Source organism: Coregonus clupeaformis, unplaced genomic scaffold (assembly GCF_020615455.1).
Source record: "Coregonus clupeaformis isolate EN_2021a unplaced genomic scaffold, ASM2061545v1 scaf0115, whole genome shotgun sequence".
Lineage (NCBI taxonomy): Eukaryota > Metazoa > Chordata > Actinopteri > Salmoniformes > Salmonidae > Coregonus > Coregonus clupeaformis.
Genome location: NW_025533570.1, coordinates 615,123 through 635,659, shown reverse-complemented (window position 1 = coordinate 635,659; position 20,537 = coordinate 615,123). Strand labels below are relative to the sequence as shown.

At 46.3% G+C, this 20,537-nt stretch overlaps 1 protein-coding gene across 4 annotated transcripts in view; it reads left to right on the top strand.

The window, feature by feature from the left end:
* LOC121543317 (maestro heat-like repeat-containing protein family member 1) overlaps window positions 1-20,537 on the top strand; it is an 83,568-nt gene that overhangs the window by 28,821 nt on the left and 34,210 nt on the right. For all 4 annotated transcript variants that reach the window (XM_045213494.1, XM_045213493.1, XM_045213495.1 and 1 more), the window contains 12 exons: window positions 2,258-2,380; window positions 2,701-2,780; window positions 3,102-3,246; window positions 7,350-7,445; window positions 7,539-7,643; window positions 8,272-8,407; window positions 9,758-9,870; window positions 10,074-10,226; window positions 10,428-10,582; window positions 11,097-11,262; window positions 11,390-11,592; window positions 11,966-12,103. In XM_045213494.1, coding sequence (XP_045069429.1) covers window positions 2,258-2,380; window positions 2,701-2,780; window positions 3,102-3,246; window positions 7,350-7,445; window positions 7,539-7,643; window positions 8,272-8,407; window positions 9,758-9,870; window positions 10,074-10,226; window positions 10,428-10,582; window positions 11,097-11,262; window positions 11,390-11,592; window positions 11,966-12,103 — 1,613 coding nt within the window. The remainder of the gene's footprint in view (window positions 1-2,257; window positions 2,381-2,700; window positions 2,781-3,101; window positions 3,247-7,349; window positions 7,446-7,538; window positions 7,644-8,271; window positions 8,408-9,757; window positions 9,871-10,073; window positions 10,227-10,427; window positions 10,583-11,096; window positions 11,263-11,389; window positions 11,593-11,965; window positions 12,104-20,537) is intronic.

Sequence of the window (20,537 nt, the reverse complement as noted above, 5' to 3'; positions counted from 1 at the left end):
CCTCATCAATCTACACACAATGCCCCATAATGACAAAGCGAAAACAGGTTTTTAGAGATGTTTGCAAATGTATTAAAAACAGAAATACCTTATTTACATAAGTATTCAGACCCTTTGCTATGAGACTCGAAATTGATCTCAGGTGCATCCTGTTTCCATTGATCATCCTTGAGATGTTTCTACAACTTGATTGGAGTCCACCTGTGGTAAATTCAATTGATTGGACATGATTTGGAAAGGCACACACCTGTCTATATAAGGTCCCACAGTTGACAGTGCATGTCAGAGCGAAAACCAAGCCATGAGGTCGAAGGAATTGTCCGTAGAGCTCCGAGACAGGATTGTGTCGGCACAGATCTGGGGAAGGGTACCAAAAAATGTCTACAGTATTGAAGGTCTTCAAGAACACATTGGCCTCCATCATTCTTAAATAGAAGAAGTTTGGAACCACCAAGACTCTTCCTAGAGTTGGCTGCCTGGCCAAACTGAGCAATCGTGGGAGAAGGGCCTTGGTCAGGGAGGTGACCAAGAACCCGATGGTCACTCTGACAGAGCTCCAGAGCTCCTCTGTGGAGATGGGAGAACCTTCCAGAAGGACAACCATCTCTGCAGCACTCCACCAATCAGTCCTTTAGGGTAGAGTGGCCAGACGGAAGCCACTCCTCAGTAAAAGGCACATGACAGCCCGCTTGGAGTTTGCCAAAAGGCACCTAAAGGACTCTCAGACCATTAGAAACAAGATTCTCTGGTCTGATGAAACCAAGATTGAACTCTTTGGCCTGAATGTCAAGCGTCACATCTGGAGGAAACCTGGCGCCGCTCATCACCTGGCCAATACCATCCCTATGGTGAAGCATGATGGTGGCAGCATCATGCTGTGGGGATGTCTGTCAGCGGCAGGGACTGGGAGACTAGTCAGAATCGAGGGAAAGATGAACGGAGCAAAGTACAGAAAGATTTACATTTTAGTCATTTTAGCAGACGCTCTTATCCAGAGCGACTTACAGTTAGTGAGTGCATACATTATTATTAATTTTTTTATACCCCCCGTGGGAAACGAACCCACAACCCTGGCGTTGCAAACGCCATGCTCTACCAACTGAGCTACATCCCTGCCGGCTATTCCCTCCCCTACCCTGGATGACGCTGGGCCAATTGTGCGCCGCCCCATGGGTCAAGTACAGAAAGATCCTTGATGAAAACCTGCTCCAGAGCGCTCAGGATCTCCGACTGAGGCGCAGGTTCACCTTCAAACAGGACAACGACCCTAAGGACACAGCCAAGACAACGCAGGAGTGGCTTCGGGAGAAGTCTCTGAATGTCCTTGAGTGGCCCAGCCAGAGCCCGGACTTGAACCCAAACGAACATCTCTGGAGAGACCTGAAAATAGCTGTGCAGCAACACTCCCCATCCAACATGACAGAGCTTGAGAGGATTTGCAGAGAAGAATAGGAGAGACTCCCCAAATACAGGTGTGCCAAGCTTGTAGCGTCATACCCAAGAAGACTCGAGGCTGTAATCGCTGCCAAAGGTGCTTCAAAGTGGGTCTGAATAATTATGTAAATGTAATATTACCGTTTTTTATTTTTAATACATTTGCTTTGTCATTATGGGTTATTGTGTGTAGATTGATGAGAGATAAAACAAACAATTTAATCAGTTTTAGAATAAGGCTGTAACGTAACAATGTGGAAAAAGTGAAGGTGTCTGAATGCTTTCCGAATGCACTGTATACATAGATTTTAAGCCAACTGAAAAGTTGTGAAATTAATCTTCAGTTGAATTTATGTGACTGACCCAACCATACTCTATTGTTTCTTATGCCATGTGCTGAAACCATTCTATTGATGGGATGCTCTTATGAAGTTTAAGATCGTTCTTTTATGGACCCCTGACATTTCAACAAAATATAAAAATCACTACAGTTGAATTCCTTGGTCCTGCTCTAGACTATCTCTATATGTTTTATTGATGTCAGAGGGAACTTTAGAATCATAGGGTAAGTGACTGTCTGTGTATGCTTGAGGGTTGCACTATACAACTAATATTTGGTTGTCTTGCTCACAATGATGCGAACAAACTAAACCTCTGACCGCTATCGCCAATGACCATGAACACAGTCTGAGGCTGTGTGTTTGTCTTTGTGTGTGTATTTTTTGTGTGTGTTTATGTCGGTCTGTCTGTGTGTGTGTGTGTGTCTCTATCGGGGTGGGTGTGTGTGTGTGTGTGTGTGTACTCTTTATTTCCCCCTCGTCAGGACCTGACCATGAAGCTGAGTCTGATTCAGAGCGTGGGGCTCATAGCCAAGGCCATCAGCACCGTCGTACGCAAACAGGGCTACATGTTCGTCCGCAAGCAGGAACTCATGGGAGTCATGATGGTCAGTGTTTGTCATCTGTTATGTCATGTTTGTCATCTGTTATGTCATGTTTATGTCGTCTGTTATGTCATTTTATGTGATGTTTATGTATTCTGTTATGTCATTGTTATGACAGTATTATGTATCCCTTATGACGGAGGATTAAATTAAATGTTACCGGATTTAGATCACACCAACTGCAAAACATTGTTTATGACTGCCTATGACGGCTGTTATGTCTTATGTATCTGTTAGAAAGGCTCTATGATATAAGGGGTGCTATAGTAAAGTGGTCCTGATTGTGTTGTTCCCTCTCAATATCTTCCTTTACTTTGTTGAAGGATTTTATCAAGGCAGAACCGACGGATGCCATGCGGACTCCGGTTCGCCACCTTGTGATGACGACGTGTGCCAACCTCATGTATCCTTTAATTCCAAGAGGTGTGCTAGTGGGTTGCATGTTGGAACAGAGCCTAGAGATGTCAGCCATAGACAGTCAGCCTGCCAGGAGCTTGTCAGTACCAGGTGTTTCATCTTCCTCAAAATCCGGTAACTTTCCCAAAATTCCCATGTTTTCCAGAAATACTAGTTGGAGGATTCTGGATTTCCTGCTGATTCCTTCCCTCCTGATTCCAGGAGTCTTCCAACCAGGATATCTGGAAAACCTGGGAATTTTTGGAACGTTTTGTAACCCTAGCTCCTACTGAGTGATTATTAATCCTTGACCCCAGGCTGACCCCAGTAACCTGGAGCCGGCGCTGACGGAGAATGACAACTTTGAGATGCTGCGGACGTGTCTGAACGGTGTGTACGGCCTGCCCCCGCTGGACACTCCAGACAAGGAAAGGGGCAAAGACGAAGAGGTGCTGGAGCCCAAACAGAGAGAGGTGAGAGGTGCTGGAACCCAAATAGAGAGAGGTGAGAGGTGCTGGAACCCAAATAGAGAGGAGAGAGGTGCTGGAACCCAAATAGAGAGAGGAGAGAGGTGCTAGAACCCAAACAGAGAGAGGAGAGAGCAGAGAGAGGTGCTGGAACCCAAATAGAGAGAGGAGAGGGCAGAGCAGCAGCAACTCTATGATGAACATTCACTGCCTCCAATACACACTATACAGCCAATGTGCAACCTCTAGTATACAGTGGGGGAAAAAAGTATTTAGTCAGCCACCAATTGTGCAAGTTCTCCCACTTAAAAAGATGAGAGAGGCCTGTAATTTTCATCATAGGTACACGTCAACTATGACAGACAAAATGAGAAAAAAAATCCAGAAAATCACATTGTAGGATTTTTAATGAATTTATTTGCAAATTATGGTGGAAAATAAGTATTTGGTCAATAACAAAAAGTTTCTCAATACTTTGTTATATACCCTTTGTTGGCAATGACACAGGTCAAACGTTTTCTGTAAGTCTTCACAAGGTTTTCACACACTGTTGCTGGTATTTTGGCCCATTCCTCCATGCAGATCTCCTCTAGAGCAGTGATGTTTTGGGGCTGTCGCTGGGCAACACGGACTTTCAACTCCCTCCAAAGATTTTCTATGGGGTTGAGATCTGGAGACTGGCTAGGCCACTCCAGGACCTTGAAATGCTTCTTACGAAGCCACTCCTTCGTTGCCCGGGCGGTGTGTTTGGGATCATTGTCATGCTGAAAGACCCAGCCACGTTTCATCTTCAATGCCCTTGCTGATGGAAGGAGGTTTTCACTCAAAATCTCACGATACATGGTCCCATTCATTCTTTCCTTTACACGGATCAGTCGTCCTGGTCCCTTTGCAGAAAAACAGCCCCAAAGCATGATGTTTCCACCCCCATGCTTCACAGTAGGTATGGTGTTCTTTGGATGCAACTCAGCATTCTTTGTCCTCCAAACACGACGAGTTGAGTTTTTACCAAAAAGTTCTAGTTTGGTTTCATCTGACCATATGACATTCTCCCAATCCTCTTCTGGATCATCCAAATGCACTCTAGCAAACTTCAGACGGGCCTGGACATGTACTGGCTTAAGCAGGGGGACACGTCTAGCACTGCAGGATTTGAGTCCCTGGCGGCGTAGTGTGTTACTGATGGTAGGCTTTGTTACTTTGGTCCCAGCTCTCTGCAGGTCATTCACTAGGTCCCCCCGTGCGGTTCTGGGATTTTTGCTCACCGTTCTTGTGATCATTTTGACCCCATGGGGTGAGATCTTGCGTGGAGCCCCAGATCGAGGGAGATTATCAGTGGTCTTGTATGTCTTCCATTTCCTAATAATTGCTCCCACAGTTGATTTCTTCAAACCAAGCTGCTTACCTATTGCAGATTCAGTCTTCCCAGCCTGGTGCAGGTCTACAATTTTGTTTCTGGTGGCCTTTGACAGCTCTTTGGTCTTGGCCATAGTGGAGTTTGGAGTGTGACTGTTTGAGGTTGTGGACAGGTGTCTTTTATACTGATAACAAGTTCAAACAGGTGCCATTAATACAGGTAACGAGTGGAGGACAGAGGAGCCTATTAAAGAAGAAGTTACAGGTCTGTGAGAGCCAGAAATCTTGCTTGTTTGTAGGTGACCAAATACTTATTTTCCACCATAATTTGCAAATAAATTCATTAAAAATCCTACAATGTGATTTTTCTGGAGAAAAAAAATCTCAATTTATCTGTCATAGTTGACGTGTACCTATGATGAAAATTACAGGCCTCTCTCATCTTTTTAAGTGGGAGAACTTGCACAATTGGTGGCTGACTAAATACTTTTTTCCCCCACTGTATATACATACACACACGTTCAACCTTTAGGACACACATGAACATCCTCAAGTACACATATGCACAGCCTTTCTCTCTGTGTATAGACATAGTCATCTCAGCAAAAACATGAACCTGCACTTTGTTCCTTCACACTCATTTTATGAAAGTATGAAGCAGGGTGTCCGCGGGTCTGAAATTCATTTATCTGATTTAAAGGCCTTAATAAGTCTAAATGTCTTCAATTCAGTTTTCAAAGGTCTTAAAAAATGCGACGGAGATGACTACACTGTTTTACATTGCGCTGCTTCGTAAATTGTTACCACTGCGGCAAAACGGCAACATCAAATAATACTCGAGCCGCACTTTCATGACGTTAGAGCTATCCACATGTGCACCTCTGTGTGTGTGTGTGCCAGTGTGAGTCAGGCCGTTGCCAGAGGAGAGAGAGAAGGGTAAAGGTATAATTTGATAGACAACAATCCTACCTAGAGCTGGGACGATAAATTGACATTGTCCTCCTCTTACCGAAGCAATTTTGCTTATGTCGCTGTTTAGACTACACAACGTTCCTGCAGATTTTTGGGTTCTAAAACCATTATTTGGTCAACAGTAGTGTGCATTAATCTGCTTCCTGTAGAAAGTATCTACCCTGTCCCTGTTTCGCTGCTGGCTCTCACTCCTTCTCGCCCCTTTGCACACGGAGTGAAGGGAGAGATGCATTCTGATAAGCGCAGTTGAGCAACATTTATAAATGTAATTGTGTGAAAGACATAGTTGTTTTAAAACAACTACTGTTACTGTTGTTAAAAAAAGAGGAGAGTCTCAGCTTTGAGTATACTGTAAAAATTATTTCTCAACTGTCAATATAGAGGAAATATCACCACTTTACAAACGGATGATAAGCCAGCGGAACGGAGTGGAGCATGCCATTTGCGGCTAAAACAATGGAATGTTTTTGTAGGATATTACATTTACTGTTAGATCAATTGCATGGCTATCTAGCGACGATATCATATTTAGATTTAGCAATCTAGCTAATGTGTTTTGAGTTCCCACTTCCTTGGGCAGCAGGTAGCCTAGCGGTTAGAGCGTTGGGTCTGTAACCGAAAGGTTGCTGGTTCAAATACCTGACTCGACAAGTAGAAAAATCTGAGCAAGGCACATAACCCTAATTTGCTCCAGGGGTGCCGTACTACTATAGCTGACCCTTTAAAACCAACACATTTCACTGCACCCATCTGGTGTATGTGACAATACAACATATGTATTTATTTGTATCATTATGTAGCAAATATCCTAGGCCAATATGCACAAAAAACATGCAGGCAAATTCATCCCTAAAAAAAATATCTGATTATTCTGGATCCTATTTTGACATTGCACATCAGAATAACTATCATGCATTCCCTGAACATGTTAGATAAAATGTCTATAATAATGTCTGTCTTAGCACTGGAAAAAGTCAGTCTAGAGTCATCCTGCTTAGCTATCTTGCTTCGAAGTATAGCCATTTTTGGTTGTAGGCTAATATTCTAATGTTATCGCATAATAATAATAATAATAATTCTTATTATTATTAATTATTAATACCTCCAGGAGACTTACTGGGTGTGTAGACTTTTGTTCCAGCCCCGCTCTAACGCGCCAGATTCTACAAATCAACTGCTCAACAGGTCCTTGTTAAGCTGACTCCGGTGTGCTTTGAGCAGTGCTGAATCAGAAGGCTGCACACCGAGTGGCCTAGCTCTCTAGATGGAGAGTTGACCACATGTTTTATACAGTTACTGTGCTGTATTTTTGACTTTAAGGCATTTTTTTCACAGTGGTATCGTTATGTTATTGAGTATCATCGTAGCTGGTATAGGTATCGAAGCCAAAATTCTGGACACTTAGTTTGTGATCTAGCTAATGATTAGCCCATTGCGGCAGCCTAAACAAGTGCAGATGGGCATCCCCATACTTCAGCCATCTATAGCCTAGCCCAGGGATCATCAACTAGATTCAGCCACGGGCCGATTCTTTTTCGTGGGTGGCTGGTCGGGGGGCTGGAACATAATTAAAAATAATTTGTAGACTACAAATTGACCGCAAGAAACCCAAACAGATATAATGTTTGACTAAAACAATCATTTCAAACCTTGTTTACGATCACGTGTCTCTTTATTTAGCGTGGGAATACTTGGAAACAGTCTTAAATTCAACTTCATGGAACCAGCAGATACCCTGAAAGTGGAGATGGTAAAGCTTGTATCTACTCCTTTTCCCACAGGCGTTATACAAAGACACCTTCAATGCGCTTCAGGAGTTGTTGAGGAATATTCTTGCAAGAGACCTGAGTCCAGACGGACTACAGAGTGTATTCAAGGTAAGTTGGTGATAAGAAGTATACGCTTAAATGTTTACCTATTTATACAATGATCTTTAGCCCAACCTTGACCCTGCCTTTGGTTGTCCGCAGCACATTGAGGCGTGGTTGAGTTCTGGTCAGGACCATGAGAGGGAGAGGGCGATGAAGACCACAGCTCACATCCTAGAGTTCTACTTCAACAGCCTCAACGTCAAAGTGAGTCAGAAAAACAACTGCAAACCGTTCTTTCTCAGGTAATATTTGGACCTTACTAGCTAAAGTCCTTGAGTTCTGTAGACATAAACTAACAGCAAATATTGCAGTGTTTTTCAAAACATTTGCGATGGCATAATATTCAGTAGTGTCTCTTGTGAGCTGACCAATGTTTGCAGTGGTTCTAAAGGCTCATTTGGTAGGAACATGGGGCTTGCAGCAACAGGACCACAGATACTGAAGGACATTTAAATAAATCATCCAGAACTCCTGGAGAACAGTAGAAGTTGATATAAGTGCCTTTTTATTGTTAAAGGGATACTTCGAAGATTTGGCAATGAGGCCCTTTATCTACTTTCTCAGATGAACTGAACTGGAAGTCTATGGGTATCTGCTAGCATCCTTGTAAATACCAATAAAGTTCCAGTCATTGCGCTATCGCTAGTTAACATTGGCTCGCGAATCGACCTCTAATTTTCTTCATACTGGACACAGAGTCATTAAGAATGGTATCCACAAGTTCATCTGGCTCTGGGGAAGTAGATACAGGGCCTCATTGCCAAAATCCTGAAGTATCCCTTTAAAAGTCAAACCAACCCTTAGCCTTAATCTGGGTTTTCTGTCTCTGTAGAACATGGTAACTTTCCACAACCTGGGTTCTCTCCTGGGCCGCCTGGCCCCCCGATGCACCGACCCCAACCCCCTGGTCCGCAGGGCAGCCATCGACTGCATCTACACCCTGCTCTACATCCAGCTACGCTACGAAGGTAACACACACACACACACACTGTCTCTGATTCAATACGCCTTGTCTTGTATAGTTTCATATTCTCTGCTGACCAGCTTAACTCCCCCAGGGACCAGCTTAACTCCCCCAGGGACCAGCTTAACTCCCCCAGGGACCAGCTTAACTCTCCCAGGGACCAGCTTAACTCTCCCAGGGACCAGCTTAACTCTCCCAGGGACCAGCTTAACTCCCCCAGGGACCAGCTTAACTCCCCCAGGGACCAGCTTAACTCCCCCAGGGACCATCACAGCCCATTTCTGGGCCCCTTTAATACGAGAAACTCTGGCTGTGTTCCAAATGGCACCCTATTCCCTATATAGTGCACTACATTTGACAAATAAAATCTAATCTAATGCGCAGAATACAACAGGTGTAGACCTTACGGTGAAATACTTACTTACAAGCCCTTAAACAAGAATGCAGTTTTTAAGAAAAATAAGTGTTAAGTAAAAAATAGATAAGTAAAACATTTAAATAACATAATTAAAGAGCAGCAGTAAAATAACAATAGTGAGGCTATATACAGGGGGTACCGGTGCAGAGTCAATGTGGGGGGGCACAGGTTAGTCGAGGTAATTAAGGTAATATGTACGTGTAGGTAGAGTTAAAGTGACTATGCATAGATAATAAACAGAGAGTAGCAGCAGCGTAAAAGAGGGGGTGGACAATGCAAATAGTCCGGGTAGCCATTTGATTAGCTGTTCAGGAGTCTTATGGCTTGGGGGTAGAAGCTGTTAATAAGCCTTTTGGACCTAGACTTGCCATGTGGTAGCAAAGAGAACAGTCTATGACTAGGGTGGCTGGAGTCTTTGACAATTTTTAGGGCCTTCTTCTGACACCGCCTGGTATAGAGGTCCTGGATGGCAGGAAGCTTGGCCCCAGTGATGTACTGGGCCGTACGCACTACCCTCTGTAGTGCCTTGCGGTCGGAGGCCGAGCAGTTGCCATACCAGGTGGTGATGCAACCAGTCAGGATGCTCTTGATGGTGCAGCTGTAGAACCTTATGAGGATCTGAGGACCCATACCAAATATTTTCAGTCTCCTTAGGGGGAATAGGATTTGTCGTGCCCTCTTCACGACTGTCTTGGTGTGTTTGGACCATGTTAGTTTGTTGGTGATGTGGACACCAAGGAACTTGAAGCTCTCAACCTGCTCCACTACAGCCCCGTCAATGGCCCATAAGGCTCTGGTCAAAAGGAGTGCACTATATAGTGAATAGGGTGCCATTTGGGATGCACACCTCTGTGTGTGGCATCCTGCTTGGAGTGAGATTGCAGTGTGTGGAGCTCAGCTGCAGCTGGTCTCATTGTCTCCCTCCCCTGGCACTAGGCTTCTCTCTGGACTATAAAGACGACTCGGTGGAGAGACTGATCACATTGAGGGAGAGCATGGACAACCCAGACCACTCTGTCCTCTACAAGACCTGCTCCGAGCTCGCCAAGGTAAGGGACTCTTATGTTACAGGATAGGAGAATATAGTCAGCGTTAAATTCACAAAAATATTTATACATCATGTTTCACCTTAGGTTTCAAAATTCTGGTAAACTCTTTCTGGAAAACCTGGGAGTTTAGGGAAAGTTACTGGACTTTTGCAACCCAACTTCCATAATGTCTGTCTCCTTTTCCCCTCTGTCTGTCTCTGTAGATCATCAGTAAGCGTCTGCCCCAGCAGCAGCTCAACACTCTGATCTTCATGTTGTTTGAGGGGCTGGTGGACTCCCAGTCTAACTGCTCCAGAGCCTCCAGTGTTCTACTCAACACCCTGCTGAAGAACAGAGGAGCTGGACTACAGGACCTGGTACATACACTCTCACACACACTCATACATTCACACACACACTCATACACACACACACACACACACACACACACACACACACACACACACACACACACACACACACACACACACACACACACACACACACACACACACACACACACACTCTCACACTCACACACACACACACACACCCTCTAAATGAGCTGTGTGTGTCAGGTATCAGAGATTCTGGAGGTGCTGCACATCCGTCTGCAGATGATCAGTGAGGAGCAGGTGAAGGTGTCTGTGGCCCAGTCCATCCTCATCCTGGCTACACAGCACCTCCAGACTGTCATCAACACACTCATCTCCTACCCCCTGCCCTTCGACAGGTGAGAACCCTCTCTCTCTTCTGTATAACACGCTCATCCCCCCCCCCCCTCTCCTATCCCCTGCCCTTCGACAACTGAGATCCCCCTCTCTCTCTTCCTCTCCTCTCTCTTACCCCCTGCCCTTCGACAACTGAGATCCCCCTCTCTCTCTTCCTCTTCTATCTCCCCCCCGTTCAACAAGGAAGATCCCTCTCTCTGTCCTTCTGTGTCTCTCCATTTTACAAGTGACCACTCTCTCCTCCTATCCTTCTCCTTTCCAGAAGTCAACTCCCTTTCTCCCTGCTTCATTTGACATGTTCATTCTCGCTCTCTCGCTCTCACTCATACACACACACACACACACACACACACACACACACACACGAGTGAGACATGAATCTTCCAACCAGTATTTCTGGAGAACTGAGGAATTTCTGGAAAGTTAGACATTTTGCAACCCTATGTGTAGTAGCAGAGCAAATGGTTTCACTGCCTCCCTACGCCTCATGGTCAGTTCTCCCTGTGTGATCCCCAGTTGGAGCTGTGAGATGTGGATTGCCCTGGGGGCAGACAGTAACCTGGCCTCTCAGATCATGGAGATGCTGATGGAGAAGCTCAACATCATGGTGCCCTACGTGGACAAGAAGGAGTCCATGATGAGAGCAGGCCTTACCAAGGTGGCCACCAGTCACCCTCTAGCTGTGAGTAGCAGGTTGTAGAGCACTATGATGAGACTGTAGATGTCTGGGTAATGGTGTGTTGCTAGGTTTATTTGTGTTAAATGTATGAGTCTGAGCAATCATTTTCTATGATATTCTATTCTGTCAGATGACTTGTGCCCTGAAGGAGATGATGCTGAACGGCCAGAGCCAGGAGGCGGTGGTGTCCCTGTTCCCTCAGCTCTTCAGCTCCCTGCTGATCCGCCTGGGCTCCAGCGTGGGGGTCACACTCCCCAAAGACATCAACAGCAACAGCATCGGAACAAACAGGAAGAGCCCCACCAAACTGGCCGCCGGCTTCGACGTGTGTGGGTGGGTTAGGAGCCGACATACGCTAGCTAGCACATACTGTGTCATAAGACAGACGGGGTCGAGTGCAGAGAGACTCCATTAGATTAGCTGGAGAGCCACTGTTAGAAAATAACAAGAGGTTGGGCCTACAGGGATCCACATGGACATCCATATACCTCCCAGAAATGGTCATTGCAGAGATCATCCAAATATAAAATGTAAATATACATTAGGAACTGGTACCAAATACTACATGAAGTTATCAGTACAGGTAATGAAAAATATATTAATGACAGTATCAGTTTCACTGATCATAGTTGCCATACAATGTGAAGTGAAGAAGCATTTTACTTTCAGGTAACCCCTTTGTCTGTGTGTGTTCCTGGGTCTGCAGGGTAGCGGTGGAGGCGTTGCGGATCCTCCTGGCCCGGGCCCAGCTGGACGATGTAGTGAAAACTCTGGACCAGGAGGGGGCCTGGGACAAGATGAAGGACCCCCAGCAGCACACCACCGGGGTCACCCTCCTAGCCAGGTACACCCTGACCCTAACCCTCCTAGCCAAGTACACCTTGACCCTAACCCTAGCTTCATGTCCACATCCCAGTTCAACTCTAACCCTAGCTTCATGTCCACATCCCAGTTCAATCCTAACCCTAGCTTCATGTCCACATCCCAGTTCAACCCTAACCCTAGTTTCATGTCCACATTCCAGTTCAACCCTAACCCTAGCTTCATGTCCACATTCCAGTTCAACCCTAACCCTAGCTAACCCTAGCTTCATGTCCACATCCCAGTTCAACCCTAGCTTCATGTCCACATCCCAGTTAAACTCTAACCCTAGCTAACCCTAGCTTCATGTCCACATCCCAGTTCAACCCTAAACATAGCTTCATGTCCACATCCCAGTTCAATCCTAACCCTAGATTCATGTCCACATTCCAGTTCAACTCTAACCCTAGCTTCATGTGCACATCCCAGTTCAACCCTAACCCTAGCTTCATGTCCACATCCCAGTTCATCCCTAACCCTAGATTCATGTCCACATTCCAGTTCAACTCTAACCCTAGTTTCATATGCACATCCCAGTTCAACCCTAACCCTAGCTTCATGTCCACATTCCAGTTAAATTCTAACCCTGGCTTCATGTCCACATCCCAGTTCAACCCTCAACCACAACCCTAACCCTAACCTCATGTCCACATCCCAGTTCAACCCTAACCCTAGCTTCATGTCCACATCCCAGTTCAACCCTAACCCTAGCTTCATGTCCACATTCCAGTTCAACCCTAACCCTAGCTTCATGTCCACATTCCAGTTCAACCCTAACTTTGTGTCCACATTCCAGTTCAACACTAACCCTAGCTTCATGTCCACATCCCAGTTCAACCCTAGCTTCATGTCCACATTCCAGTTCAACCCTAACCCTAGCTTCATGTCCACATCCCAGTTCAACCCTAACCATAGCTTCATGTCCACATCCCAGTTCAACCCTAACCCTAGCTTCATGTCCACATTCCAGTTCAACCCTAACCCTAGCCTCATGTCCACATCCCAGTTCAATCTAACCCTAGATTCATGTCCACATTCCAGTTCAACTCTAACCCTAGCTTCATGTCCACATTCCAGTTAAATTCTAACCCTGGCTTCATGTCCACATCCCAGTTCAACCCTAACCCTCAACCACAACCCTAACCCTAGCCTCATGTCCACATCCCAGTTCAACCCTAACCCTCAACCACAACCCTAACCCTAGCCTCATGTCCACATCCCAGTTCAACCCTAACTCTAGCTTCATGTCCACATCCCAGTTCAACCCTAACCCTAGCTTCATGTCCACATCCCAGTTCAACCCTAACCCTCAACCACAACCCTAACCATAGCTTCATGTCCACATCCCAGTTCAACCCTAACCCTAGCTTCATGTCCACATCCCAGTTCAACCCTAACCCTCAACCACAACCCTAACCATAGCTTCATGTCCACATCCCAGTTCAACCCTAACCCTAGCCTCATGTCCACATCCCAGTTCAACCCTAACCCTCAACCACAACCCTAACCATAGCTTCATGTCCACATCCCAGTTCAACCCTAACTCTAGCTTCATGTCCACATCCCAGTTCAACCCTAACCCTAGCTTCATGTCCACATTCCAGTTCAACTCTAACCCTCAACCACAACCCTAACCCTAGCTTCATGTCCACATCCCAGTTCAACCCTAACCCTCAACCACAACCCTAACCCTAGCCTCATGTCCACATCCCAGTTCAACCCTAACCCTCAACCACAACCCTAACCCTAGCCTCATGTCCACATCCCAGTTCAACCCTAACCCTCAACCACAACCCTAACCCTAGCCTCATGTCCACATTCCAGTTCAACCCTAACCCTAGCTTCATGTACACATTCCAGTTCAACTCTAACCCTAGCTTCATGTCCACACTCCAGTTCAACCCTAACCCTAACTTCATGTCCACACTCCAGTTCAACCCTAACCCTCAACCACAACCCTAACCCTAGCCTCATGTCCACATCCCAGTTCAACCCTAACCCTCAACCACAACCCTAACCCTAGCCTCATGTCCACATCTAGGTTCAACTCTAACCCTAGCTTCATGTCCACATCCCAGTTCAACCCTAACCCTCAACCACAACCCTAACTCTAGCTTCATGTCCACATCCCAGTTCAATCCTAACTTCATGTCCACATTCCAGTTCAACCCTAACCCTAGCTTCATATCTACATCCCAGTTCAACTCTAACCCTAGCTAACCCTAGCTTCATGTCCACATCCCAGTTCAACCCTAACTTCATGTCCACATCCCAGTTCAACCCTAACCCTCAACCACAACCCTAACCCTAGCTTCATGTCCACATCCCAGTTCAAACCTAACCCTAGCTTCATGTCCACATCCCAGTTCAAACCTAACCCTAGCTTCATGTCCACATCCCAGTTCAAACCTAACCCTAGCTTCATGTCCACATCCCAGTTCAACCCTAACGCTAGCTTCATGTCCACATTCCAGTTCAACCCTAACCCTAGCTTCATGTCCACATTCCAGTTAAACTCTAACCCTAGCTTAATGTCCACATTCCAGTTCAACCCTAACCCTAGCCTCATGTCCACATCCCAGTTCAACCCTAACCCTCAACCACAACCCTAACCCTAGCCTCATGTCCACATTCCAGTTCAACTCTAAACCTAGCTTCATGTCCACATCCCAGTTCATCCCTAACCCTAGCTTCATGTCCACATTCCAGTTCAACCCTAACCCTAGCTTCATGTCCACATTCCAGTTAAACTCTAACCCTAGCTTAATGTCCACATTCCAGTTCAACCCTAGCCTCATGTCCACATCCCAGTTCAACCCTAACCCTCAACCACAACCCTAACCCTAGCCTCATGTCCACATCCCAGTTCAAATCTAACCCTAGCTTCATGTCCACATCCCAGTTCAACCCTAACCCTCAACCACAACCCTAACCCTAGCTTCATGTCCACATTCCAGTTCAACCCTAACCCTAGCTTTATGTCCACATCCCAGTTCAATTCTAACCATAGCTTCAAGTCATCATCCCAGTTCAACCCTCAACCACAACCCTAACCCTAACCTCATGTCCACATCCCAGTTCAACCCTAACCCTAGCTTCATGTCCACATCCCAGTTCAACCCTAACCCTAGCTTCATGTCCACATTCCAGTTCAACCCTAACCCTCAACCACAACCCTAACCCTAGCCACATGTCCACATCCCAGTTCAACTCTAACCCTAGCTTCATGTCCACATCCCAGTTCAACCCTAACCCTCAACCACAACCCTAACCCTAGCTTCATGTCCACATCCCAGTTCAACCCTCAACCACAACCCTAACCCTAGCTTCATGTCCACATTCCAGTTCAACCCTAACCCTAGCTTCATGTCCACATTCCAGTTCAACCCTAACCCTAGCTTCATGTCCACATCCCAGTTCAACTCTAACCCTAGCTAACCCTATCTTCATGTCCACATCCCAGTTCAACCCTAACCCTAGCTTCATGTCCACATCCCAGTTCAACCCTAACCCTCAACCACAACCCTAACCCTAGCCTCATGTCCACATCCCAGTTCAACCCTAACCCTCAACCACAACCCTAACCCTAGCCTCATGTCCACATCCCAGTTCAACTCTAACCCTAGCTTTATGTCCACATCCCAGTTCAAACCTAACCCTAGCTTCATGTCCACATCCCAGTTCAACCCTAACCCTAGCTTCATGTCCACATCCCAGTTCAACCCTAACCCTAGCTTCATGTCCACATTCCAGTTAAACTCTAACCCTAGCTTAATATCCACATTCCAGTTCAACCCTAACCCTAGCCTCATGTCCACATCCCAGTTCAACCCTAACCCTCAACCACAACCCTAACCCTAGCCTCATGTCCACATCCCAGTTCAACTCTAACCCTAGCTTCATGTCCACATCCCAGGTCAACCCTAACCCTCAAACCTAACCCTAGCTTCATGTCCACATCCCAGTTAAACCCTAACTTCATGTCCACATTCAAGTTCAAACCTAACCCTAGCTTCATGTCCACATTCCAGTTCAACCCTAACCCTAGCTTCATGTCCACATTCCAGTTCAACCCTAACCCTAACTTCGTGTCCACATTCCAGTTCAACTCTAACCCTAGCTTCATGTGCACATCCCAGTTCAACCCTAACCCTAGCTTCATGTCCACATTCCAGTTAAATTCTAACCCTGGCTTCATGTCCACATCCCAGTTCAACCCTCAACCACAACCCTAACCCTAACCTCATGTCCACATCCCAGTTCAACCCTAACCCTAGCTTCATGTCCACATCCCAGTTCAACCCTAACCCTAGCTTCATGTCCACATTCCAGTTCAACCCTAACCCTAGCTTCATGTCCACATTCCAGTTCAACCCTAACCCTAACTTTTTGTCCACATTCCAGTTCAACACTAACCCTAGCTTCATGTCCACATCCCAGTTCATTCCTAGCTTCATGCCCACATTCCAGTTCAAACCTAACCCTAGCTTCATGTCCACATTCCAGTTCAACCCTAACACTAGCCTCATGTCCACATTCCAGTTCAACCCTAACCCTATCCTCATGTCCACATCCCAGTTCAACCCTAACCCACAACCCTAACCCTAGCCTCATGTCCACATCCCAGTTCAACTCTAACCCTAGCTTCATGTCCACATCCCAGTTTATCCCTAACCCTAGCTTCATGTCCACATTCCAGTTCAACCCTAACCCTAGCTTCATGTCCACATTCCAGTTAAACTCTAACCCTAGCTTAATGTCTACATTCCAGTTCAACCCCTAACCCTAGCCTCATGTCCACATCCCAGTTCAACCCTAACCCTCAACCACAACCCTAACCCTAGCCTCATGTCCACATCCCAGTTCAACTCTAACCCTAGCTTCATGTCCACATCCCAGTTCAACCTAACCCTAGCTTCATGTCCACATCCCAGTTCACCTCTAACCCCTAGCTTCATGTCCACATTCCAGTTAAACTCTAACCCTAGCTTAATATCCACATTCCAGTTCAACTCTAACCCTAGCCTCATGTCCACATCCCAGTTCAACCTAACCCTCAACCACAACCCCTAACCCCTAGCCTCATGTCCACATCCCAGTTCAACTCTAACCCTAGCTTCATGTCCACATCCCAGGTCAACCCTAACCCTCAAACCTAACCCCTAGCTTCATGTCCACATCCCAGTTAAACCCTAACTTCATGTCCACATTCAAGTTCAAACCTAACCCTAGCTTCATGTCCACATTCCAGTTCAACCCTAACCTAGCTTCATGTCCACATTCCAGTTCAACCCTAACCCTAACTCGTGTCCACATTCCAGTTCAACTCTAACCCTAGCTTCATGTGCACATCCCAGTTCAACCCCTAACCCTAGCTTCATGTCCACATTCCAGTTAAATTCTAACCCTGGCTTCATGTCCACATCCCAGTTCAACCCTCAACCACAACCCTAACTCCAACCTCATGTCCACATCCCAGTTCAACCCTAACCCTAGCTTCATGTCCACATCCCAGTTCAACCCTAACCCTAGCTTCATGTCCACATTCCAGTTCAACCCTAACCCTAACTTTTTGTCCACATTCCAGTTCAACACTAACCCTAGCTTCATGTCCACTCCCAGTTCATTCCTAGCTTCATGCCCACATTCCAGTTCAAACCTAACCCTAGCTTCATGTCCACATCCCAGTTCAACCCTAACCATAGCTTCATGTCCACATCCCAGTTCAACCCTAACCCTAGCTTCATGTCCACATCCCAGTTCAACCCTAACCATAGCTTCATGTCCACATCCCAGTTCAAACCTAACCCTAGCTTAATGTCCACATTCCAGCTCAACCCTAACCCTAGCCTCATGTCCACATCCCAGTTCAACCCTAACCCTAGCTTCATGTCCACATTCCAGTTAAACTCTAACCCTAGCTTTATGTCCACATCCCAGTTCAAACCTAACCCTAGCTTCATGTCCACATCCCAGTTCAACCCTAACCCTAGCTTCATGTCCACATCCCAGTTCAACCCTAACCCTAGCTTCATGTCCACATTCCAGTTAAACTCTAACCCTAGCTTAATATCCACATTCCAGTTCAACCCCTAACCCTAGCCTCATGTCCACATCCCAGTTCAACCCTAACCCTCAACCACAACCCTAACCCTAGCCTCATGTCCACATCCCAGTTCAACTCTAACCCTAGCTTCATGTCCACATCCCAGGTCAACCCTAACCCTCAAACCTAACCCTAGCTTCATGTCCACATCCCCAGTAAACCCTAACTTCATGTCCACATTCAAGTTCAAACCTAACCCTAGCTTCATGTCCACATTCCAGTTCAACCTAACCTAGCTTCATGTCCACATTCCAGTTCAACTCTAACCCTAACTTCGTGTCCACATTCCAGTTCAACTCTAACCCCTAGCTTCATGTGCACATCCCAGTTCAACCCTAACCCTAGCTTCATGTCCACATTCCAGTTAAATTCTAACCCTGGCTTCATGTCCACTCCCAGTTCAACCCTCAACCACAACCCTAACCCCTAACCTCATGTCCACATCCCAGTTCAACCCTAACCCTAGCTTCATGTCCACATCCCAGTTCAACCCCTAACCTAGCTTCATGTCCACATTCCAGTTCAACCCTAACCCTAGCTTCATGTCCACATTCCAGTTCAACCCTAACCCTAACTTTTTGTCCACATTCCAGTTCAACACTAACCCTAGCTTCATGTCCACATTCCAGTTAAATTCTAACCCTGGCTTCATGTCCACATCCCAGTTCAACCCTCAACCACAACCCTAACCCTAACCTCATGTCCACATCCCAGTTCAACCCTAACCCTAGCTTCATGTCCACATCCCAGTTCAACCCTAACCCTAGCTTCATGTCCACATTCCAGTTCAACCCTAACCCTAGCTTCATGTCCACATTCCAGTTCAACCCTAACCCTAACTTTTTGTCCACATTCCAGTTCAACACTAACCCTAGCTTCATGTCCACATCCCAGTTCATTCCTAGCTTCATGCCCACATTCCAGTTCAAACCTAACCCTAGCTTCATGTCCACATCCCAGTTCAACCCTAACCATAGCTTCATGTCCACATCCCAGTTCAACCCTAACCCTAGCTTCATGTCCACATCCCAGTTCAACCCTAACCATAGCTTCATGTCCACATCCCAGTTCAAACCTAACCCTAGCTTAATGTCCACATTCCAGCTCAACCCTAACCCTAGCCTCATGTCCACATCCCAGTTCAATCTAACCGTAGCTTCATGTCCACATCCCAGTTTATCCCTAACCCTAGCTTCATGTCCACATTCCAGTTCAACCCTAACCCTAGCTTCATGTCCACATTCCAGTTAAACTCTAACCCTAGCTTAATGTCTACATTCCAGTTCAACCCTAACCCTAGCCTCATGTCCACATCCCAGTTCAATCTAACCGTAGCTTCATGTCCACATCCCAGTTTATCCCTAACCCTAGCTTCATGTCCACATTCCAGTTCAACCCTAACCCTAGCTTCATGTCCACATTCCAGTTAAACTCTAACCCTAGCTTCATGTTCACATTCCAGTTAAATTCTAACCCTGGCTTCATGTCCACATCCCAGTTCAACCCTAACCCTCAACCACAACCCTAACCCTAGCCTCATGTCCACATCCCAGTTCAACCCTAACCCTCAACCACAACCCCTAACCCCTAGCTTCATGTCCACATTCCAGTTCAACCCTAACCATAGCTTCATCTCCACATTCCAGTTCAACCCTAACTTTGTGTCCACATTCCAGTTCAACACTAACCATAGCTTCATGTCCACATCCCAGTTCAAACCTAACCCCATGTCCACATTCCAGTTCAACCCTAACCCTAGCTTCATGTCCACATCCCAGTTCAACCCTAACCCTAGCTTCATGTCCACATTCCAGTTAAACTCTAACCCTAGCTTAATGTCCACATTCCAGTTCAACCCTAACCCTAGCCTCATGTCCACATCCCAGTTCAACCCTAACCCTAGCTTCATGTCCACATCCCAGTTCAACCCTAACCCTAGCTTCATGTCCACATTCCAGTTCAACCCTAACCCTAGCTTCATGTCCACATCCCAGTTCAACCCTAACCCTCAACCACAACCCTAACCCTAGCCTCATGTCCACATCCCAGTTCAACTCTAACCCTAGCCTCATGTCCACATCCCAGTTCAACCCTAACCCACAACCCTAACCCTAGCCTCATGTCCACATCCCAGTTCAACCCCAACCCTAGCTTCATGTTCAACTCTAACCCTAGCTAACCCTAGCTTCATGTCCACATCCCAGTTCAACCTTAACCCTAGCTTCATGTCCACACCCCAGTTCAACCCTAACTCTAGCTTCATGTCCACATCCCAGTTCAACTCTAACCCTAGCTAACCCTAGCTTCATGT